Below are 21,672 nucleotides of genomic sequence, written 5' to 3' on the forward strand. Positions count from 1 at the left end.
CATTACAGTACTCCTTTTGATCATGTTCATCATTTACTTCTATAGCTATAGCGGTGAACACGAAACACCCAACTATGACATGATCCTTGCATTATTGCAGCGACATGTCACGCCGCACTGGCCTTCAAACGTACATCAAGTGCAGATCCAGACTAACGCACTGTTCCACTCACGTTCCTCATTTCTCGCAAATATACATCACATCTTACCGCCGCCGCAGAGTAAGTGGATGTAACGCCTCGATTCAAATTATATACTATATACGCTGGTGGGTGGGTTGTCGCGGGTATCAAGAAAAAGGGAAATAGAAAACGTGGCGAGCATAGAGAGCGCTCACACTGAACGAGAGAAAAGAAAACGCAGCAAATTTCGACGACAGATAACGAGCAACGCGCATCCCAGAGGGCCCAAACCAGAACATAAAACCCCAAATGTATCCCACCTTACCGTAATTTACCCTACGGCATCGGCACCCTTGAACTACCAACCCGAATCTTGGGGTACTCGCCCGGAACATGTAGGTCACTAACACTAATGTCCGTGTTCTGCCTCGCCATACCCGGATGTGCCCTTGCCTGCGCAGTCTCAATCAGCTCCACAGGAACAGGTCCCCCGTTGATGGTCTTTCCAAAGGGAGCGCTGGTGCCCACCTCAGAATCGGCTAAAAAAGACTCTGCTGTGGTCGCAGGTGTAACAGGGGCATTCTGGTTGGAAGACGGAGCAGAGATAGGAACGGGCACTACCGAAGAAGGCAGAAAGGCTGTAGGCGGGGCAACATAACCAGTGTCATCAATCTGATCAGGACCGGGTGCTCTAGTTTGGGCAACATAGCCAGTGTCGTCGATCTGATCAGGGGCGATGTGGTTGGGATTGCGCTCGGGAATCGCTGGTGTGCTGCCCAAGGAGCTCAATGTCCGCGGTAGTTCGGCGGGATAGTGCTGTTCTTGCTGCTGCTGGGATCGTTCTTGCTCTTCCATTTGCCTCCTACGGTAGGCTTCGTTGGCGAGTACTCCCGCAGCGGCTCCACCGGCGGCAGGTGCCATCCAGTTGCCATAGGACGTGTCCTGGCGCTCGAAAGGAGCAGGGTCTGCATGAGAAGCCTGAGCATAAGGCTGCTGAGGCTCATAGTGTTGCTGGGTATACGAAGGATCATTGTCATACGCTTGCGAGGTAGATGCGTACGGGTCGACGTAAGAAGCTTGGTTCTCATAGGTCTGCTGAGTGGGTGGAAAAGGATTGACATACGACGCAGCTTGGTGTCCCTGCGGTGGCTGGACGGTTTGGAAAGACTCGGGATGCTGAGTGGATTCGACAGGATACTCTGGGTTTACATTCTGTTGCAGGCCGCCGGCTGCGGTGCTTAGATCATTGCCGACCTCGGAGGACCCACTAGAAGGCGAAAGAGGTGCTTGTAAGTTACGGTTGACCAGCAAATCGGATGGGAAGCGCCCACCTGGAGAAGGTCGTGAGGGTCGTTCCAAGGACTCGTCCCTTAGAGCCTGGTTCTTCATCGACTGGTTTGCACTGTAGGGGATTGCATCTGCCTCGTCTTCCTCAAGGCCTCCGTCGGAGCTTGCGGAGCGAGCACTACCAGCGCTGGTGCTCCTGACACTAGCATGTCGGCGCACAAAGGCATTCCGCTCCTCGCCAGTCTTCTCTGTCAGGGTTTTGATGTCATCGAACCAAGCCAGCATTGTCTCATACGTCTCGGCCCGGAAAACCCAAGTGTGGCCACGGTGCATCGATCCGGTCTGACGGCCCTTGATAACAAACTTGTGGGAAGAACTTCCGGGCTGAGAACGCGATCCAAGCTTCTGGTCTGGCAGATACAAAGACATGACGGGAGGCTGAGTGTAGATGCGATCGGCCGACTTGAACTCGTGGAGGTGAGTCGGCGACAGGACATACCTGCAGCAAATTAGTCATGAAATGTCACAGAAGAAATTCCAACGTACCATCCGGGAGTGTAGCTCTTCAGATACTTGCTCTTTCTCTCGAGCATGCCCGCCCTGACCTCGGTGGTAGCTGGATGGTGCTTGCCAGGATATTCAATCTCCTCGAGTCTTCGCAGGGGCAGTTCGGGGTTCACAAAGTGAACGTCACTTCGCACGAACCTGTTCCACTCGTGATCCCTAGACATGGCAATCGGACCACTGCGCAGCTTGTCGACAGTGTTGTACATTTCATCCGCATCGCGCTTCAGGATACTGGCGAGGGCATTGTAAGATTTCTGGACCTCACCCACGACGATCGACTCCAGCTCGCGCCCAGAGTTTTCGAGATTAAGGTAAGCCTGACGGTGTTAGTGAAGCCTTAGTTATAAGTAATTGCCTGACTCACCCTGTGGAGGTAGTTTTCTTCATCAATCTGCCTTTCCACCTGGCGCTCCACTCCGAGACGGACTACGTAGGGGTCGCCCTTGCCCGCCACTGCCGTAGGGTCTGAGTCGATCACTGCCAATGCCTCCTCGAGGGCTGTCACACACTTCCTTGTCGTCTCCTTTTCTCTCTCAACGTTGTTCTTGAAGTCACCCGACAAAGACTTGATCTCCTTGATCTTCTGCGCCAAATCTGCGCGAAGTCCACTGAGCTGGTTGATGACATCTGCCTCGATATCTCTAGCCTTGTTTGCCTCAACGATGGCCTGTTTGTGGAAGTCGCGGAGGAAGCGGTTGGCATCGTTTAGGCCGCCCTCGGTAAGAAGCGCAGGCGGCGCATTGGTGTTGTTGATGACGTTTGATACTTTGAGGAGAGATTTGGCGCGGTGTTCATACGATGAAGCCACTTCTCGAAAATAGGCGATGAGATCTTTGAGAAACTTTCGCCAAGCTATCATAGGTCAGCCCATGGCATGAGGCTAATGTGCGCCAACTTACTCTGGAAGCGATCCGCCAGAACCTCAGTAGGGGAGCCTTTGGTAGGCACAGGCGTGTAGAAGACGCTGTTCTCTCGGTCGTAGCCTTGCTCCTGATCGTCGATGGTCACACCGCGAATGCTGCCCGCGTGCATGCTTTTCCTGCTGCCACTGCGCTTCAGACTCGCGCTCCTCTTGACTGAGGCCTTCTTCTTCAGAGTACCACTGCGCGCAGGGGTTGAGCCCTGGTTGAGCGTGGAAGCTCGGGAAGCTCGGGAAGCCGACCGCTGAGGCACATCTCCATCGAGGACTGAAGAGCCTCGTGTGCGCGCGTCAAATTCCTCCTCGAACCGCCCTCGGCGCTCAGTGTGAGCTTCAGCGGGCGTGTTTGCAAAGTCAGTCACACCGACGTCCAGGTGGGAGGAGTTGCCGTATCCTCTGCTCAGGTGCGAGGGGTCGTGGATGTCGGGTACGGGGTTGTAGGACCCTGAGGGGGTATCTGAGCGCTGAGTTGCCATGGCGGTTGTGTCTACCAGACTCAGTGCCAGGTCCTAAGCTTGGTGGTGCGCTGTAAGATGTTCCTGGTGAGTAGTTTCAAGAGGTGTTCGTAGTGGTAGTAAGAGCTCCGAACTTCTGCAAGCAACCCTGTGCTGTGGCAGTCCCCTTGTGGCTGGCGATGACGTGGGGAGTCTGCGCTAGACGAAATGACCTCGGGAGGTTTCTGCAAAGCGACGCTGATTGGGACCCCAAAAGAGACGGTGCTGTAGATCAGTACCTACGGAAACGGATTCGCTCAAGGGGGGGGGTTGTCGGTTGCTGATCGAGTTGAAACGCAAAAGCGAAACATGCAAGCTCTACACTAGCAACAGCTTCTGCTCACAGCCTTGCGGCGTAGTAGCCAAGTTCGTGATGTCACCTTTCCAACAGCCTTGGCGTGACCTTTACATCACGGCATTCGGATCGGCATTATGCAGAAAGTGACAGTGACGCTTCACCAGTCGTCTTATTAGCTTTGATCGCACGGCTACCGCTTAGCCTTGGATTCCTATACGCTCTCCTTCTACCGTCACATCTCCAGTCACCTCCTAGACACAGTTGTTTCTGTTGGACAACAGGTCTAGCACATGCCCCCTCGGCTTTGCGACACATCGGCGAAGGACCTAGGGAAAGAGGGAAAAGATGAACACTTCCAAGTAAAAGATCACGCCGAGCCCCCTGAGGTGGGGAAGAATCAGCCACATCTCGGGTTAGCAATGCTCAATTGCAGATCTTTGCGTTAGCCAGTCGCCCAAACCAAACCCCAAACCCGCTTTTCTCTGGGCGGCTTTCAGAACCCGCCCGACGCGTGTGTCGTAACAACTGCCAGAGTAACATCACTAGTTGTCACTCGTCGTCCCGGTGGACGGTCACCAAAGGTACCACGTAAGTTGTCGAAATCGCGATTAAGTCATATTTGTGTGAATGGGGAGTTACATTATATTTCGCAAACATAGACACTAAGTTAGTGTATCGGTTTTACGTCAAGCGAAGATTGCTGACGCTTTAACATTGGTACTTATGCAGATATTTGATCGCCTATATTGACTCAGACGTACACTGCTATGCCGCACTACGTCGTGTTCCGCTGTACAATGTCGTGCTAAGCGTAGTGTACCATGATTCAACGCTGGCGGGAACGTCATGCTCTACAACAATCCTAATGAGACGGTCGGCTTATTTTGAGCAATAGAAAGGAATGGCTACCAAATTCCGTAAGGAGGGCATACAGATGACTTCAGTTCTCCCTGGCTTTATGTCCTAGTTTCGAAGCACTTGAACCGTTAACGCTTCTACCAGGCTACGCCTCATGTCATCCCCTCTGACTGCATACAATGTGCCCAGCAAACGAAGTACCTGAATCGGACGATGCGAAGATCAACCCGACAAAAGAAAGCCCCTACAAACAGATTTCCTCCACGATGGTACCACCAGTCAGCAACAGGAGTCCATAACAACAACCGTATCATGCCATCAGAGCGCCTCCGAAGGCCATATCAAGAACCGGACGTCTAATGGCCTCACATCACTTCACTACTTGTGACACCGTCAAATAGAGTATGGGATCAAACCTCAAAATCTACCGAATCTACAAGAGACGGGTACACCTGACCTGAAAGATACTCATGCAAGATCTATTGTCCCCATCATCACTCGCCACGCTCCTCTCACTTACGCAGACGCCGTTTGTCATGCGACGGCCCATACAACTATGGATTATATATCCTCGTCTGACCAAATACCGGTCATTGGGTGTCGTTCACGGGCCTTCGACCCCGAAGTTATATTACTCGGTTGCACATACAAACCATCGCCAAGCGGCTAATCTCCAACGAATTAATTGCAAAACATCTATATAGTTCGAAACCACGCGTTTACTTGCCGAGCGAATGTGCATTGCAAGCCAAGGCACCCTTGTTATATCTCCGCTTGAAGCTCGTCAAGTCGTGGACCAATGACACGACAAATGCCTGGGGAGGCGTAGAGGGAGAATCTGGGGTGCATGCTAATTCCTAGGTACGCTGGTATACGGTGGGTGCATATGCATCTCCAAGACTAGTCATGAGATAGAATGGATGATCGACGTAGCGCCCACAGCTGGGCGTCGAGAAGAGTGTGGCTGCCGTGGACAGATAGGCCGGTATATAAGAACCAGCCTCATGCTGAGTGCCGCCTCATCCTCTTCGACACTACTTCGATCGTTTTGTTAGTACGCCCTTCGAGTCAGTCACTTTCCAACTTCACTCTCAACATGAGATTCTTCGCCGTAGTCGTTGCGTGCCTTCCGGCTCTCTCCTCTGCACACACCATCGCTCAGCGTGTCCGAGTAAACGGCAACGACAATGGCGAGCTCGTCGGTCTCCGCGTCCCCAACTCCAACAACCCCATCACGAACGTGAACGATGGGAGTATCGCTTGCAATAGCGGCTACCGGACGCCAGTCTCGAGCAAGGTCATCGACGTCAAAGCTGGAGACAAGATAGGCGTCCAGTGGGGCCATGTCATTGGCGGTGCACAGTCTGCCAACGATGCAGACCATCCCATTGCGAAGAGCCACAAGGGTCCGACAATCTTCTACCTGTACGTCTTCCCCGTACTTGACACTTTTCTCAACAGCAGTTCTCCCACCCCAAATACTCTCAGGGGAGTCGTCGTACTAACCATATCCAAAGCGCCAAAGTCGACAACGCCGCCACAGCCCAACCCAGCGGTCAAAAATGGTTCAAAGTCTCCGAAGACGGCCTCGACGGCTCCGGAACCTGGGGCGTCGACCGCATGATCTCGGCCGGCGGCTGGGTAGACTTCACGCTCCCCACATGCGTCGCGCCAGGGCAGTACCTTCTCCGCGCCGAAATCATCGCATTGCACTCTGCCACCAAAGCCGGCGGCGCGCAATTCTACATGGGCTGTGCGCAGATCAATGTTTCGGGCTCGGGCACCAAGACGGGGTCTACGGTTAGCTTTCCGGGTGCTTACCAGGCGAACGATGCGGGGATTTTGGTCAGTATTTATGATGCGCAGGGGAATCCAAAGGGGAATGGGTCGCCGTATAAGATTCCTGGGCCGGCGAAACTTACGTGTTAGAGTTGGGTTTGTGAGGTCTTGGTTCGCAAGTTTCAACCTGGCTTTCTGGGGGGATGTTTCAATAGGAGAGCGGACTTGCAAATATTGTCTTGCCGATATAAATACGCATATGCATCCTGTCACAGCCGTCCGTCATTATAGCTTACTTTGAGATTAGCTCATCATGACAGATATACTCGTAACAATTTACTGCGTGTGATGGTCAAATTATTTATTACTGTCGTAACATCATCAAAAAAAAACCGAAATGAAGAACGAACACCAACTCCCCTCTAGCTCAAAGTGACATCATATTCCCTTCCGCCCTCCCATTCAAATATCCACTTAGTATCTCTCAATCAAAAACACCCTCCTCTCCGGCTCAGACATGCCAGCCAACATCTTCTGCTCACTCTCCTTCATAAGTAGATAATCCTGCACCAAGCCAGGGGCCAGCGCCTCATGCAATTCGCCATCGCCCTTCAGCGCAGCGACCGCTTCACTGAAACTGGCCGGCATCTTGCGCACAATACCATAATGCGCGCGACCCTCCTCATCCAACGTCGACGGATTAACCGGAACATCCTTCTGCTGAAACTCTCCCTGCGCAGAAGGCGGAGAAGACGCCAAACCCAGCAGGCCCGCAGCAATAATAGCAGACAGCGCAAAGTACATATTGGCCAAGCCGTCTAGACATCTGATTTCCCACCGCCCGTCTTTGATGCGGCGCAGCGGCGTCTCGCGGTTCTGCGTGCCCCAGGCGACAAACGACCCGCCCGTCCAATGGTCGTCGACGACCCTGGCGTAACTCGCAGATTCAGGTAGACTAAATGCGCAGATGGCGGGAAGATGGTGCAGCACGCCGCCGACGAAGAAGGCCATGTCGCGATCTGGCGGATGGAGCGAGACGTGCGCGTGCGCCGCTGTGCCGATTCCCTCAAAAGGCTTTGGATGCAAGGTAGCGCGCAGGCCGTGGAGCGAAGCAATCTGCGCAAGGACCTGTCGGGCTTGGATCAGCGTGTCGACGGCGAGGAGAGGCGGTTGAGGCGGGAGCACGAATTCGTACTGCCCTTGTCCTGATTCCGCATGGAATTGCTGCACTTCTATGCCCATTTGTTCGAGCGCGAGGACAATCTCGGACAGGAAGGGGAGCTGCAGCCATTGTTCGGGTGTCAAGGTGCCCCAGGCGTGAGTTTTTGTCAACGCGTCGTAAGGCTGATCGGGGTTGCGTGGGTTGCGGGAGAGGAAAGTGACTTCGATTTCAAAGCCCACGAGGAGCGTTGTGGCGTGGTTGTATTGTAACCCGTTGATCAGTGTTTCTAGATTGTTTCGCGGGCATTCGCGGATGGCTTTCCCGGATTCATCACGCCAGTAGCTTAGCACTGTTGCGGAAGGGAGAGGGTCCTTGTTATGCGTACGGCGAAGGGAACGGAGATCTGGCTCAACGTAGATTTGCCCGGTACTGTCGACAACGGGTGTCAGTGCATCGTTTTGCAATGTGCCAGTGTTGCCTTGTGAGACGCCAATGCGCTCCCCTTCCCGGATCATACGTGAAAACTCCTTGATAGGGACGATTCGAGCGCGGATGGTGGCCATGTAGTCGAGCCATTGGACGTAAATGAACTTGACATCTGGATTGTCCTGCTTGAACTTGTCGAACAACTGGGCATCATAGACTTGAGGAACTGTTGGCGGGGGAGGAAAAGAGGGAACGTAGGGCGAGGGGGATCTAGTAGTAGAAGTACCGAGGGCTCCAGCTCGGCTGGCTAGGCCTTGGTTTGAACTTGGGCGTATTGTCGGTGACAGATGTGGCGACCCTATGGCAGACTTTGGATTGTATGTCAACTGCTTGGGAACTTCTTGAATCGTCTCATCGAATATCGCCTCGTAACGCAAGTCGTATAGCATGTTTGAGTTGTTGAAAAGGATGTCCTTTGTCATAGCGATGGCCTGATGTGGGGTGAGGTCGCCCTCTTGGACGTACTCAAGGAGCACCTGTTGCCATTAGTAGACTGCTACTTACCAGGAAAAGTGTAAGATTACGTACCTCGAGCCACACCTCGCGAAACTGCAAGTTTGCTAACCAAAACGTCTCTGGAAACCAATGTCCATCACTGGAATAAAGTAGTTTGCTTCCTGGTACCAACTCCATGGCTTCACGCAGAATCACTCTCTGGCCATCTCTGCTCACCATGGGAAACACTTCGCCGATATCAAGATACACATGGCGATACACTGTGGCGAGGTAGCCCGCTTCACGCGTGTGCGGATAGGCTGAATGGAGCAGCACGAATGGCACACTTGGATAGTTCTCGATAAGCGGCTGAAGGTACGCAGGGTTCGATTCAAGGAGACTGATGTCGTTGTCACCAAGACCGGTGTGAAGTTGGAGCGGTTTAGACAGCGCATCTGAGTGTGACAACCGTTCTGACAAAATTTCCAGTGTCCGTAAAACCAGGTAGTCGTTCAACGCTTTCTTCTCCACCCTGTAACTGCGTTTCCGGATACACGCCTTGACGTACCGTTCAAAAGGATGACCCACTGCTCTTGCGGCCTGCTCGTAGTCAGGCTCGACATCGAGTCCGGTTCTGTAGCATATGACAGTCTTGAAGCCAGCGACTTCGTGGTCTTGAATAGCTTCTTGGATCTCGCGCTCGAATTCATCCGTGAAAGTCACCCAGGTGTCGGGTAGGAACTTTACTTCTCCCAGGTCGTCTTCAGTGGCGTCGCGAACAATGCTCTCCATCAAGCGTTCAGCGACTGTCTCGATACGCACAATACGCTTGCTGGGCGCCCTCGTATACTTGTCGTGGTATTCATAAGGGTAAACCTTTTCCGGTCCAGCAAGCCCATCGTCGATGAGCAGAGCATGAACACCTTCGAAACAACGGTGATGCAGACGTTCCGGGTCGCTGCGCAGCCACTCCACTCTCTGCTCGAGAATGTCCTCCCAGTCCGCATCTTCCCCGCATTCGTAAAGCTGGCGTAGTTGCTTGGCTGCTCGTAAGTGAGGGAGTGCCTTGAAAGTGTCTCTTAAAGCTCGTCCTTGGGCTTCGGTGGTAATCGATTCAAATGGTATGGTGTCTGTGTATGTGGGCAAGATCAGATTGTGAGCGTGGTTGTCGATGATAGGATAGTTGTTCGCGACATGTCGCAACTGATCGATAGTAGGCCTAGGGAGAGACATATTCGTGCTACCTTATTCGCTGGCGGGGTGAATCCAAATGCGCCGCGGGTATTCAAGTGGTTTCTAGCGTTCCTTCTCTTCGCAATCTACAAGTAAGATCCGAGAGTTTAAGCTCTCTTAAGCTCGGTCGGATGACGTCGGTATCAGCGGATGTTCGGATCGTGTAAGCGTCAAGGTCAGTAGCTAAAAGTTTTCGGAAGGCCCGAGCAGTTTATTATCATCGAAAGACATCAGTCATCTAGATGTTGGGCAGAGGAGCGTGGTCGTCCAATGAAGGCGAAGATGAAGTGGGGGGAGAAACATTTGATGCAGGTAGACGGCCTAGCTATTTTTAGCTGGCGCTTTTTGACCTCGTGAACATCATTTCGTGGTACATGCTACTCTAGGCTTTTCGGTGCTACATGTTAGGATGCATTTTCAAGATAATAAAGTAATTAGCCATGCTAGTCAAGCACTCAACTCCCGCAACCTCCAACGCCTGATTTGAAAAGGTATATCGGTGTTGGAGACATACTTGATGAGGCTGGTCGGTGGAGCTTCATTAGGTGTAGGGACCATAGATTTGAGTAACGCAGGCGTCATGTTCCACTAGATTTGATCAGTTCTTTGTGCAATGAACTACCTCACAATTTCAGTCGAGTAGATACGGTTGATTAAAACACAAGACTGCGCACAGAAACATGAAGAATTTAGACAGTCAAGTTCACATTTCAGTGTGCGGTTTTTATAAATATACAGCCACCATTAACGACTCTTAACCCAAAACTTCACTACCTTATTGATGCATTCAATGATGATCTTAAAAGGGGAAACACAGCAACCACGCAAGCTATGCAAGAATATCTATTCAATCGAAACCCTCCACCTTCAACCTTCCACGCTGAGAATCTATAGCAAGACCATGGCCATGCCCGAGGCAACAGCGCCAATGACGTACATGCCGAGACCGAAGATGCCAGTGGTGAACTGAGGGATCGCAAGACCCGCCGCAGCACCCTGGGAAGAGGAGCTGGAAGAGCCCGACGAACCGGCCTTGGGCGCGGCGCTGACCTTGCCAGTGCCAGCAGCGCCAGCTGCCTTGAGCAAGTTGGAGCAGCCGGATGCGGTAGGGGTGGCAACGGCGGACTTGGTGGTAGCCTTGCCCTTGAAATTGCAGCCGCCCTTGACAGCGCCGGCGTAGGCGTTGGCAGCGAACGAGAGCTGCTCCTTGCTGGAGCACATGCCGTAGGCGCCATAGGGACCCTTGGTAGCGTTCTTGTTGATACCAGCGCAGTACTGGCCGTCCTTCTCACCGCAGATGAAGCCGAAGACGTCGCCGAAATCCTTCTTCTCGACCTTGTCGGCGATAACGCAGCTCAGAGTCTCCATCATGCAGCTGCAAAGATCGGAGTTGGCAGCAGGAGGAAGTGTGTCAGATACGGCCTCCCACTTGCCTGGGGTGACCTTGGGGCACGCGGCGGCAGCGGTGTTGGAAGGGTTGTAGTCGTTCATCTTGACGCCGCTGGGGGTAGCCTTGGCGATCTCCTTGGACAAGTTCTCAAAGTCCTTGTTGGTCTTGACCTTGCCGCCCTCAATGGAAGCGAGACCTATCAATAAGCATTAGCAGGGCGGTCGGTGTTGTGCAAGTAAGCGACTTACCGAACTTGTTCTCCTCCTCAAAGTACATGTAGACGATACCACCGGACCAGACACCAGTCATTTGCTTGCCGTAGAGCGCACCGACTTCGGTAAACTGACGAGGACGAGGCGTGTTGCAACCATACTCGGCGAAGAAGACGGGAACATTGTACTTTTCGAAGTTCTTGGTTTGGACGTCGAAGCCAGACTTGGTGAAGGACGAATCACCGCACCACGAGTAGATGTTGTAACCCCAAAAGTCAATGGCATCCTCAGAGTTGCCGCAGTCGAAGTAGTTGGCCATGTTCTCACGAATGTCGGCGTCGTCATTGGTGGCGTATCCGACACCGATGGGGCGGTAGTTCTTGCTCTTGATGTAGGCCTTTGTGTCACGAACAGCGGCTTTGACGAAAGCACTGGCGATGGTGTTGTTGGGCTGGTTGGAGACCTCGTTACCGGCGAAGAAGCCGAGCGTGTTGCTGTACTTCATCAGCTCATCAACGACGCTGGTATAGCGCGCGAAGAGCTCTGTGGTCCATCCTGGGTCGTCACGGATGATAGACGTTCCGGGTTCGGACAAGTCGGCAACGACATAAATTCCAGCGTCTGCCAACGCGTCCATGCAGTCCTTGTGGTTTTTGGTAGGATCAATAGCATACACGCGGATGGTGTTGGTCTGGAGCTTCTTGAGGTATTCGATGTCGCGCTTGCATGTCGTGGAATCGGCCAGAGGATCGGTGATTTTGATGGCGTCGCCATTGGCGGACTGTGTGGTGTTGGAGTTGATTTCCTCTGCCTTGTGTGAGCTTTTGTCCAGACGTGTGTAAATCAGGGACCAATGCGCGTACGTTGGTAGGCGACACCCTTCATGAAGCTAGAAACAGGTTAGCTTTTTGTTTGCTATGATGTCGTACGCGTCGCTTACAATTGAGTGCCATTAGTCTTGTAGAAGAACTTCTGACCCTGGATATTGTTAGCTTCTAGGGGTTGTTGTAGTCGCTGTACGACCTCATACCTTGATAACGATTGGGTCAACCGCGGCTTGCACGCCCGCGAGCAACGCCGTAGCAGCAATAAGGCCCCGCATATTTGTTGAGAGCTACAAGAAATGATCCAAGATGTAGGTGGTGTTGGCGAGAGCTTGGTTTTGAAGCGCCGAGAAAATGAGGTCCAAGACGGTTGAGAAAGGGTTCTGTGCAAGGCACGGGCAACGAATGTGGCGCAACAGCAAAAGGAGCTGTTTGCAGTGTTAATTACTAAGGAATGATGTAGAGACCGACTGGTAAAACAGAGAAATCAATGTAGAAACAGGTCTGAGGCATACGGAGTGAAGGAGGGCGAAGATAACTAAGCTTCACCCAAGAGGGATCAACGGGCCCACATTTTGGCCCCTGGCTAGGCCCGTTTCGCATTCATGGCCCGAGCAGTCATCCATGTGTGTACGTGACAGGCGTATGATGGCCTGAAGAGGGCGTCTCAAGATGCGAAACTGACATTCTACGGCTCCGTGGCTTACACGGGTGTATTGGCGACTGAAAATAGAGCCCGCGAAGCCCTGAATTGGACTACTCTGACCATTGCGACGCGGTTTGCTCGCGACTTCGCTGATGCTCAGTGTGAATAGTAGATGCCAGGTACAAGTGACGCGTACATTAATTTCGCTGCACCCCACCACCAAGAGCCGCCTGCTCCACTGCGGATCGCAGGTGCTAATATGGCGCATCGTGGTTGTCAATGTCACGCTTTAGATGCCGTGCGATGCCGATGCCATGGTCATTGTACACTCGCTACTCGTGTGCGTGTGTGTGTGCGCGACGCCCAAGCTTGTTGTACACAGCCTCGTGGAGTCTTTGGCGAGAGACAGGACGTGTAGTAAGTGTAGCTGAAACTTGGCTGTGGCGACGTCGCGCGAGCTTGCAGGAGGCGAATGGAAGCGCATGTGCCGACAGGTTCCGTGGGGCTGTACCCGTCTACCAGCTGTCGTTGGCCCAGAGGAGGCCTGGACGTGGGGAGCAGATCCTTCGTACCAGCGTTCGCTCCGCAAAAATAGTGAAGGGGCGTTGGTTGAGGTGAGCGCGATCTACCGAGAAAAAATAGGCGGAGGCTGAAATAATAACTGGTTCTGGCAGGCAGAATTCTCTTTGACACGACAAGACGATCGACGGCCTCTAGTGCGACGTCGACTGCATGCAAACGCAAATCATGGGCAGTGAGTGAGGAGTTGCAACAACCGGCTTCCATCCCAACAGTGTCGCGGCCTGTAAGAGGGTGGACTGGAAGGCCTTGAGATCAACGTGCAGAAATAGGGTGGTCAATTATAGGCTGCCAAGGGCGAGGGCCCCAGTCTTGTCAGAATAGCAATTTCGTCATGGTGCGATGGCGTTTGATTCAAAAAGGACTGCCAATCTATCGACATGCATGGCTCAGGAGAGGCATGCTCGCGCTGACAGCGCCTCTATAATAGTCGGGACTCGGGAGTGCAGGAGTGACAGGCAGGCAGTATGGGAACTTGGGAAGGGAAGGGAAGGACTGGGCGGGCGTGGAGCATCCGGCGAGTGCCTGGCGCTAGGCCCAACAATTGAGTCGACGAAGCCGTCAGCCCCCTTTGCATTCAATCTCATCATGGGAGTCTTGCAACACAAAGCCGCCGTTTGGACCAGGATATGGCGGGAGGGCGCCACGTCGCCATTGGATACGCGATAAGGACGCCCTATCGCCATCGCGCCGTCGAGCAAGCGGGCCAAGTTTATTAGCAGAACCAATCTTTATGCTGGTGCGTCGTCTAGTTTCGGTATTGAAATGGCCCTTCTGCTCACTTTTCACCGTGCGCCGCCTTTCTTGGTTGTGGTGACGTGACGTGGGTAGCGAGGGAATGGCCATGGGAATGGCAACGATGGACATGGGGAGTGCAGGGGGAAAGATGGACAGTAGAATGAGTAGATATTGGGAGAGCAGTGCCCCCAAGGCCAATGGGCTTTCTCTTCGGGGGCGACGATTATCGAGCTGCGGCAGATCGGGCATCCCAACCAGCTGGTCTTTGCGAGAGCCAGAGCCAGAGCCAGAGCCAGTGTGTTTTGCGTCCCCCAGTACATTCCCGCCACCGCTCGCGTGCGTCGCGACGCGCAGGCATAGCTATAGCCATAGGTAGAGAGAGAGAGAGATAGAGAGGGCAGCAAACAGGCTTGGGCTACACTACCACACGCTGCTGGACAACGTACATGTCGACGCCCCTGTCTGTACTGTACTGTACTGTATTTAAAGTGGCAAGACGAATCTTCAGGCGTAAATGCTAGTAGAGGTACCCATGCGCAGCGCCTTGCGACGGCGTTAGTCCTACCTGGGCCTTGTGCCTCTCATTCAGGGGAAGCTCGTAAAAAGCTCTTTGCCTGCCCGTCCGCATTCCGCGCCGTCGCTCTACTCTCCCCAATCCCTCCTCCTCCTCCTCGACTACTCCCTTCTCCACCCTGCCTCTCGTTTTTCTACGTCGAGGTCATCTTTTTTACTTTTGCGGAAACCCTCCCACATAGCAAGAGGGGAGCCGCAACCGCCACCACCACCAGCAGCACCAGCACCTGCACCCTAATTCCCGCCTCGCCCACCACCAGCAGAAGCGCCGACTCGCCGCGCGTCTCTCCTGGCAACCACGACCGACTGCAGCTGCTTCGTCCGCCGCCATTCACTCGCTAGCACCACCACAACAACATAAGACACTTTTGCTCTCGAGCAGGCACGAGTAGCGCTCCTTGTCCCACCCGAGCAGCACTGGTTCCCCGGGCTCAACACCAGCCGCCCGTTTCACCTTCGCTCGCCCAATTGCCTCCCTCGCTCCCGCGTCAACACTCGTTCATCACCACCACCACCAGCACCACGTTGGCTTCGCGCACCCTCGCAGCAATCGACCACCACTTTAATTCCCGCAACCCACAATTTACGATTGATTGCATTCTGCCGCTCCTAATGCCCATTGTTTGAGGTATGCCCCTCCGACTGCTGCTGTTTCAGACCGCGCCCCGCCCTCGGCACCACGGCTTGCTGACAGCTTGTCTCACAGATTCTCCATTGCAACTCTAACCACTGCCCATCATGGCCGGACATCAACAGCCCGCCCTGTACGATGATGGCTATGGCCGCCAGGGCCCGCCTCAGGGTCAAGGCCAGCCTCAGGGCCAGGGCCAGGACTCGTACTATCACGACGACCAATACGGGCAGTACCACGACGATGCCCGCGGCGGTCAAGGCCAATACGAGCAGCATGGCGATGCCTACTACGATGAATCAGCCTATTATGACGGCCAGCAAGGCGGTCACTATCAACAAAACGGCCAATATGACGATCGGGGTCAGCAGGGCTACCAAGACGAGTATTACAACGATCAGTACTATGACCAAGGAGGTGCCCAAGATGGGTATGCGTACGTTTTACCTATATACCCTTTATGCTCCTTGTTTCTGACTTTGTCTGTGCAGCCAGCAGCCCCGCCGTCGTAATCACGACTCCGAGGAAGATTCCGAGACCTTCAGCGACTTCACAATGCGGTCCGACATGGCACGTGCCACCGATATGGACTATTACGGCCGTGGCGATGAAAGATACAACAGCTACAACGAAGGCAACAACCGTGGATACCGACCACCGTCATCCCAGGTATCCTATGGAGGCAACCGTTCGTCTGGCGCATCTACGCCCATCTACGGCATGGACTACGCAAATGCTCTCCCAGCTGGCCAGCGTTCGCGCGAGCCCTACCCAGCCTGGACCTCCGAGGCCGAAATTCCCTGCACAAAGGAGGAGATTGAGGACATCTTCCTCGACCTTACGGCCAAGTTCGGTTTCCAGCGTGACAGCATGAGGAACATGTATGACCACTTCATGACGCTCCTCGACTCCCGCGCGTCCCGCATGTCGCCAAACCAGGCGTTGTTGTCATTGCACGCCGACTACATCGGTGGAGAGAACGCCAACTATAGACGATGGTACTTTGCCGCTCATCTCGATTTGGACGATGCCGTCGGCTTTGCCAACATGAACCTTGGCAAGGCTAGTCGCAGGACGCGCAAAGCCCGAAAGGCGGCGAAGAAGAAGGCCGGCGAGAATCCTGAAAACGAGCAAGAGACGCTCGATGCATACGAGGGAGACAACAGTTTAGAAGCTGCTGAATTCCGCTGGAAGACGCGCATGAACCGCATGTCCCAAAATGACCGCGTACGCCAAGTTGCTCTGTACCTGCTATGCTGGGGAGAGGCCAACCAGGTCCGATTCATGCCTGAACTTCTCTGCTTCATCTTCAAGTGCGCCGACGATTACCTGAACTCGCCTGCTGGTCAAGCCCAGACAGAGCCAATTGAGGAGTTTACCTACCTGAACGAAGTCATCACACCTCTTTACCAATACTGCCGCGATCAAGGATACGAAATCCAGGATGGTAAATACGTGCGACGAGAGCGAGATCACGCCGCAATTATCGGTTATGATGACATCAACCAGCTCTTCTGGTACCCAGAGGGCCTTGAGCGCATTGTTTTTGAAGACAAGTCGCGAATTGTCGATCTACCTCCTGCTGAGAGGTACTTGAAACTGAAGGATGTCCTTTGGAAGAAGGTATTTTTCAAGACGTACTACGAGCGACGATCCTGGTTTCACATGCTTGTCAACTTCAACCGTATCTGGATTATCCACGTTACTGCTTTCTGGTTCTACACGTCATACAACTCGCAGCCCATCTACACCAAAAACTACACTCAACAGCTCGACCCACGACCACCGAAGGCTGCCATCTTGTCAGCAGTCGGATTGGGTGGTACCATCGCTTCGTTGATTCAGATTTTCGCAACTCTTGCCGAGTGGGCCTACGTTCCTCGCAAATGGGCTGGTGCGCAACATTTGACCAAGCGTCTTTTCTTCCTCCTCGGTGTCTTCGCTATCAACATCGCCCCTAGTGTCTACATTTTCGGTCTTGACAAGACCACGGGCACGATCGCGAACATTCTCGGAGGTGTTCAATTTGCCATCGCCCTGCTTACGTTCATCTTCTTCTCGGTCATGCCGCTTGGTGGCCTCTTTGGAAGCTACTTGACTCGCAACTCGCGCAAGTATGTTGCCAGTCAAACATTCACAGCTAGCTACCCCCGTCTCAAGGGTAACGACATGTGGATGTCATACGGTCTCTGGATTTTGGTCTTCTCTGCCAAGTTGGCCGAGTCTTACTTCTTCCTGACGCTGTCGATCAAGGATCCAATCCGCATTCTTTCCCACATGCAGAAGCCCCAGTGTCTGGGTGATGCCATCTTGAAAGACCTCATCTGCAAGTACCAGCCTAGGATTCTACTTGGTTTGATGTACTTCATGGATTTGATTCTGTTCTTCTTGGACTCCTATCTGTTCTACATCATCGCCAACATGCTGTTCTCGTTCGCTCGATCATTTTACCTCGGTATCTCGATCTGGACTCCTTGGAGGAACATCTTCTCTCGCCTTCCAAAACGTATCTACTCCAAGGTACTGGCCACCACCGACATGGAGATCAAGTATAAGCCGAAAGTCCTCATTTCCCAGATTTGGAACGCTGTCGTCATATCCATGTATCGGGAACATCTTCTCGCCATCGATCACGTCCAGAAGCTGCTATACCACCAGGTTCCTTCGGAGCAGGAGGGCAAGCGCACACTGCGTGCCCCTACCTTCTTTGTGTCTCAGGAAGATCATTCTTTCAAGACCGAGTTCTTCCCTGCCCAGAGTGAGGCTGAGCGTCGGATATCTTTCTTCGCCCAATCACTGTCCACTCCGATTCCAGAGCCCCTACCAGTTGACAACATGCCAACCTTCACTGTCCTTATTCCCCATTACGGCGAGAAGATCCTTCTTTCTCTGCGAGAGATTATTCGTGAGGATGAGCCATACTCTCGTGTAACTCTACTTGAATACCTTAAGCAGCTCCATCCTCATGAGTGGGACTGCTTCGTCAAGGACACTAAGATTCTGGCCGATGAGACGTCTCAATTCAATGGTGACGACGAAAAGGGTGAGAAGGATACCGCTAAGAGCAAGATCGACGATCTTCCCTTCTACTGCATTGGTTTCAAGTCTGCCGCCCCTGAATACACTCTGCGAACCCGTATCTGGGCGTCATTGCGATCTCAGACTCTCTACCGCACTATCTCTGGCTTTATGAACTACAGCCGTGCGATCAAGCTTCTCTACCGTGTGGAGAATCCCGAGGTCGTTCAGATGTTTGGTGGCAACTCCGACAAGCTTGAGCGTGAATTGGAGCGCATGGCTAGACGCAAGTACAAGATCTGTGTGTCTATGCAACGTTACGCAAAGTTCACCAAGGAGGAACGCGAAAACACCGAGTTTTTGCTCCGCGCCTACCCTGACCTGCAAATCGCCTATCTGGACGAAGAGCCGCCGGTGGCCGAGGGCGAAGAGCCACGCATCTACTCGGCCTTGATCGACGGGCACTCTGAGATTATGGACAATGGCATGCGTCGACCCAAGTTCCGCATTCAGCTTTCCGGCAACCCTATCCTTGGTGACGGCAAATCTGACAATCAGAACCATTCTATCATCTTCTACCGTGGCGAATACATTCAGCTCATCGATGCCAACCAGGACAATTACCTTGAGGAATGTCTCAAAATCCGAAGCGTTTTGGCAGAGTTCGAGGAAATGACCACGGATAATGTCTCGCCCTATACTCCCGGTCTACCAAACGCAAACTTCAACCCTGTTGCTATTCTCGGTGCTCGCGAGTATATTTTCTCAGAAAATATTGGTATTCTCGGTGACATCGCTGCCGGAAAGGAACAAACGTTCGGTACCATGTTCGCTCGTACCCTAGCCCAGATTGGTGGCAAGCTCCATTATGGTCATCCTGATTTCTTGAACGGTATCTTCATGAACACACGTGGTGGAGTTTCCAAGGCTCAAAAGGGCTTGCATCTCAACGAGGATATTTACGCCGGTATGAACGCTCTTCTCCGAGGTGGTCGTATAAAGCATTGTGAATACTACCAGTGCGGTAAGGGTCGTGATCTTGGTTTCGGCTCCGTCCTCAACTTCACCACCAAGATCGGTACCGGTATGGGTGAACAGATGTTGTCCCGTGAGTACTACTACATGGGAACGCAGCTGCCTCTCGATCGATTCTTGTCCTTCTACTACGCCCATCCTGGCTTCCACATCAACAACGTATTCATTATGTTGTCCGTTCAGTGCTTCATGTTCGTCATTCTGAACCTTGGAGCCCTCCGCCATGAGACCATCATCTGTAAATTCAACAAGGATCTTCCGATCACCGACCCACAGTGGCCCAACGGCTGTGCCAATTTGGTGCCTGTCTTCGATTGGGTTTGGCGTTGTATTGTCTCCATCTTCATCGTCTTCTTCATCTCTTTCGTTCCACTCGTGGTACAAGAGTTGACGGAGCGTGGTTTCTGGCGCGCAGCGACCCGTATGGCCAAGCACTTCTCTTCTGGATCGCCTTTCTTCGAGGTCTTCGTCACTCAGATCTACGCCAACTCTCTCCAGACTAATTTGTCCTTTGGTGGAGCTCGATACATTGGTACTGGTCGTGGTTTCGCCACGGCCCGTATTCCGTTTGGCATCCTATACTCGCGATTTGCTGGTCCATCCATCTATCTCGGCGCCCGTGCCTTGATGATGCTTCTGTTTGCCACTATCACAATGTGGGGACCTTGGTTGATTTACTTCTGGGCGTCCCTGCTGTCTCTTTGCCTGGCCCCCTTCCTGTTTAACCCGCACCAGTTCTCTTGGGACGACTTCTTCATCGACTACAGGGAGTACCTTCGCTGGCTGTCTCGTGGAAACACACGCTCCCACAGTGCCTCATGGATCGGTTACTGCCGCTTGTCGCGAACGCGCATTACTGGCTACAAGCGCAAGATTCTTGGAGACCCAACTGCCAAACTTTCTGGGGATGTTCCTCGCGCTTCAATCACCAACATTTTCCTCAGTGAGATCATGGGACCCCTCGTCTTGGTCGCCATCACTCTCGTTCCCTACCTCTTCATCAACGCTCAGACTGGTGTGACCGATCAGCGTAACAAAGACAATGAAAAGGCCGACCTTGCCGACCCCCAACCCTCTGGCGCATTAGTCCGTGTTGGCATCATCGCTTTCGGTCCTATCGCTGTCAACGCGGGTGTTCTGGCTGGTCTATTTGCCTTGGCTTGTTGTGCAGGTCCTCTACTTGGTATGTGCTGCAAGAAGTTTGGTGCCGTTTTGGCTGCCATTGCACACGCAATTGCTGTCATTATGCTCCTCCTCTTCTTCGTGGTCATGATGGTCCTCGAGGCCTTCAGCTTCCCCAGAGCCTTGGCTGGCATGGTCGCGGTTGTCGCCATTCAACGATTCTTCTTCAAGCTCATCATCTCGCTGGCCTTGACTCGTGAGTTCAAAGCCGACGGCGCCAACATTGCCTGGTGGACTGGCAAGTGGTATACCATGGGCTGGCACACCATTTCCCAGCCAGGTCGCGAATTCCTTTGCAAGATCACTGAGCTTGGCATGTTCGCAGCCGACTTCATCCTGGGCCATGTTCTCCTGTTCTTCATGCTTCCAGTCTTGTTGGTCCCTTATGCCGACAAGTTCCACTCCGTCATGTTGTTCTGGCTTCGTCCTAGGTATGCATATCTTTTTCTTGATTTGAATTACCGCTAACATGATTCAGTCGTCAAATTCGTCCGCCAATCTACTCGCTGAAGCAGACCAAGCTTCGTAAGCGCAGAGTTATCCGCTACGCTATCCTCTACTTTGTCCTCCTCGTCGTCTTCCTCCTGTTGATCGTTGGTCCGATTATTGCCGGTTCCAAGCTGGATCTAACCAGTATGAAACTCCAAAACCTACCGATGGAGATCATGCAACCTACTGGATACAGCAACAACAACACGAAGTCTACTCCCACAGGAAAATGTATCCAGAACCCGTGCCCCAAGTTCGACGATGGTACTGGTGACAGTGCCGATAATACGGCAGGAGGAAACACTGCCGCGGCGTCGGCGACGGACGCCTCTAAGCGTTTCCGCCGCTACATGGCGTACTAAACGCATACCTGACGAAATTTGCTGCTTCGACACATTGCATTGTACAACAGGCGGAAGCATGCAGCGGGACGACTTGGATTGGTCTCGTAATGATTGTAATAATCGGCTTCCTCATCTGACTCGTCTTCTCCGGCGTTGGGCGGTGCGAGTAGATGCACCATTGGCCCTGTCTTTTCTCTCTTTTTGAACACTTGCTGTCTGCCTCAGGCGTAGACTTGGCTGCACATATACTACGATGGGGTTTGTTTTGTTTCATCATGGGTTGGCGAATATGTTAGACAGTGACTGCATAACACATAAATAAATGGATGCCTTTACGCCAATGTTTGTTTGTTATCCCACTTGTGAATTTC

General features: G+C 53.0%; 5 protein-coding genes across 5 annotated transcripts; 2 read left to right on the forward strand and 3 right to left on the reverse strand.

Moving 5' to 3' along the window:
* Positions 1-5: 5 nt before the first annotated feature.
* On the reverse strand, positions 6-3,707 carry K460DRAFT_342062 (PH domain-containing protein). Its single transcript, XM_040931172.1, has 4 exons — positions 2,876-3,707; positions 2,341-2,828; positions 1,956-2,293; positions 6-1,908 (listed from the first exon to the last, which is right to left on the reverse strand). The coding sequence occupies exons 1-4, from the start codon at positions 3,369-3,371 to the stop codon at positions 459-461; spliced, it is 2,772 nt and encodes a 923-aa protein (XP_040786219.1). The 5' UTR covers positions 3,372-3,707; the 3' UTR covers positions 6-458.
* Positions 3,708-5,641: 1,934 nt separating this feature from the next.
* K460DRAFT_286960 (lytic polysaccharide monooxygenase) lies at positions 5,642-6,474 on the forward strand (the record flags this gene model as incomplete). Its single annotated transcript, XM_040928937.1, has 2 exons — positions 5,642-5,970; positions 6,063-6,474. The coding sequence occupies 2 exons, from the start codon at positions 5,642-5,644 to the stop codon at positions 6,472-6,474; spliced, it is 741 nt and encodes a 246-aa protein (XP_040786220.1).
* An 85-nt stretch (positions 6,475-6,559) lies between these two features.
* Positions 6,560-9,891, reverse strand: K460DRAFT_368520 (developmental protein-like protein fluG). The gene is made up of 2 exons (XM_040933793.1): positions 8,501-9,891; positions 6,560-8,448 (listed from the first exon to the last, which is right to left on the reverse strand). The coding sequence occupies exons 1-2, from the start codon at positions 9,638-9,640 to the stop codon at positions 6,799-6,801; spliced, it is 2,790 nt and encodes a 929-aa protein (XP_040786221.1). The 5' UTR covers positions 9,641-9,891; the 3' UTR covers positions 6,560-6,798.
* A 637-nt stretch (positions 9,892-10,528) lies between these two features.
* K460DRAFT_378751 (carbohydrate-binding module family 43 protein) lies at positions 10,529-12,344 on the reverse strand (the record flags this gene model as incomplete). The annotated part of the gene is made up of 5 exons (XM_040935105.1): positions 10,529-11,226; positions 11,279-12,049; positions 12,106-12,131; positions 12,183-12,220; positions 12,273-12,344. 5 exons carry the CDS (start codon positions 12,342-12,344, stop codon positions 10,529-10,531), a joined length of 1,605 nt encoding a protein of 534 aa, XP_040786222.1.
* Positions 12,345-15,098: 2,754 nt separating this feature from the next.
* K460DRAFT_149149 (glycosyltransferase family 48 protein) lies at positions 15,099-21,473 on the forward strand. The gene is made up of 4 exons (XM_040926801.1): positions 15,099-15,230; positions 15,309-15,669; positions 15,725-20,899; positions 20,947-21,473. The coding sequence occupies exons 2-4, from the start codon at positions 15,341-15,343 to the stop codon at positions 21,317-21,319; spliced, it is 5,877 nt and encodes a 1,958-aa protein (XP_040786223.1). The 5' UTR covers positions 15,099-15,230; positions 15,309-15,340; the 3' UTR covers positions 21,320-21,473.
* Positions 21,474-21,672: the final 199 nt, after the last annotated feature.

The sequence above is a fragment of the Cucurbitaria berberidis genome, assembly GCF_010015615.1.
Source record: "Cucurbitaria berberidis CBS 394.84 unplaced genomic scaffold K460scaffold_4, whole genome shotgun sequence".
NCBI classification, from domain to species: Eukaryota; Fungi; Ascomycota; class Dothideomycetes; order Pleosporales; family Cucurbitariaceae; genus Cucurbitaria; species Cucurbitaria berberidis.

What these genes read in the sequence shown, in the direction of transcription:
- K460DRAFT_368520 (XM_040933793.1), bottom strand. Translation starts at nt 9,640, where the DNA reads ATGTCTCTCCCTAGGCCTACTATCGATCAGTTGCGACATGTCGCGAAC. An exon ending in TTCGCGAGGTGTGGCTCGAG is followed by an intron (nt 8,449 to 8,500) that starts GTACGTAATCTT and finishes TAATGGCAACAG; the next exon opens with GTGCTCCTTGAGTACGTCCA.
- K460DRAFT_342062 (XM_040931172.1), bottom strand. Translation starts at nt 3,371, where the DNA reads ATGGCAACTCAGCGCTCAGATACCCCCTCAGGGTCCTACAACCCCGTA. An exon ending in TCTGGCGGATCGCTTCCAGA is followed by an intron (nt 2,829 to 2,875) that starts GTAAGTTGGCGC and finishes GACCTATGATAG; the next exon opens with CTTGGCGAAAGTTTCTCAAA. An exon ending in AAGAGCTACACTCCCGGATG is followed by an intron (nt 1,909 to 1,955) that starts GTACGTTGGAAT and finishes AATTTGCTGCAG; the next exon opens with GTATGTCCTGTCGCCGACTC.
- K460DRAFT_149149 (XM_040926801.1), top strand. Translation starts at nt 15,341, where the DNA reads ATGGCCGGACATCAACAGCCCGCCCTGTACGATGATGGCTATGGCCGC. An exon ending in GGTGCCCAAGATGGGTATGC is followed by an intron (nt 15,670 to 15,724) that starts GTACGTTTTACC and finishes TTGTCTGTGCAG; the next exon opens with CCAGCAGCCCCGCCGTCGTA. An exon ending in TTGTTCTGGCTTCGTCCTAG is followed by an intron (nt 20,900 to 20,946) that starts GTATGCATATCT and finishes AACATGATTCAG; the next exon opens with TCGTCAAATTCGTCCGCCAA.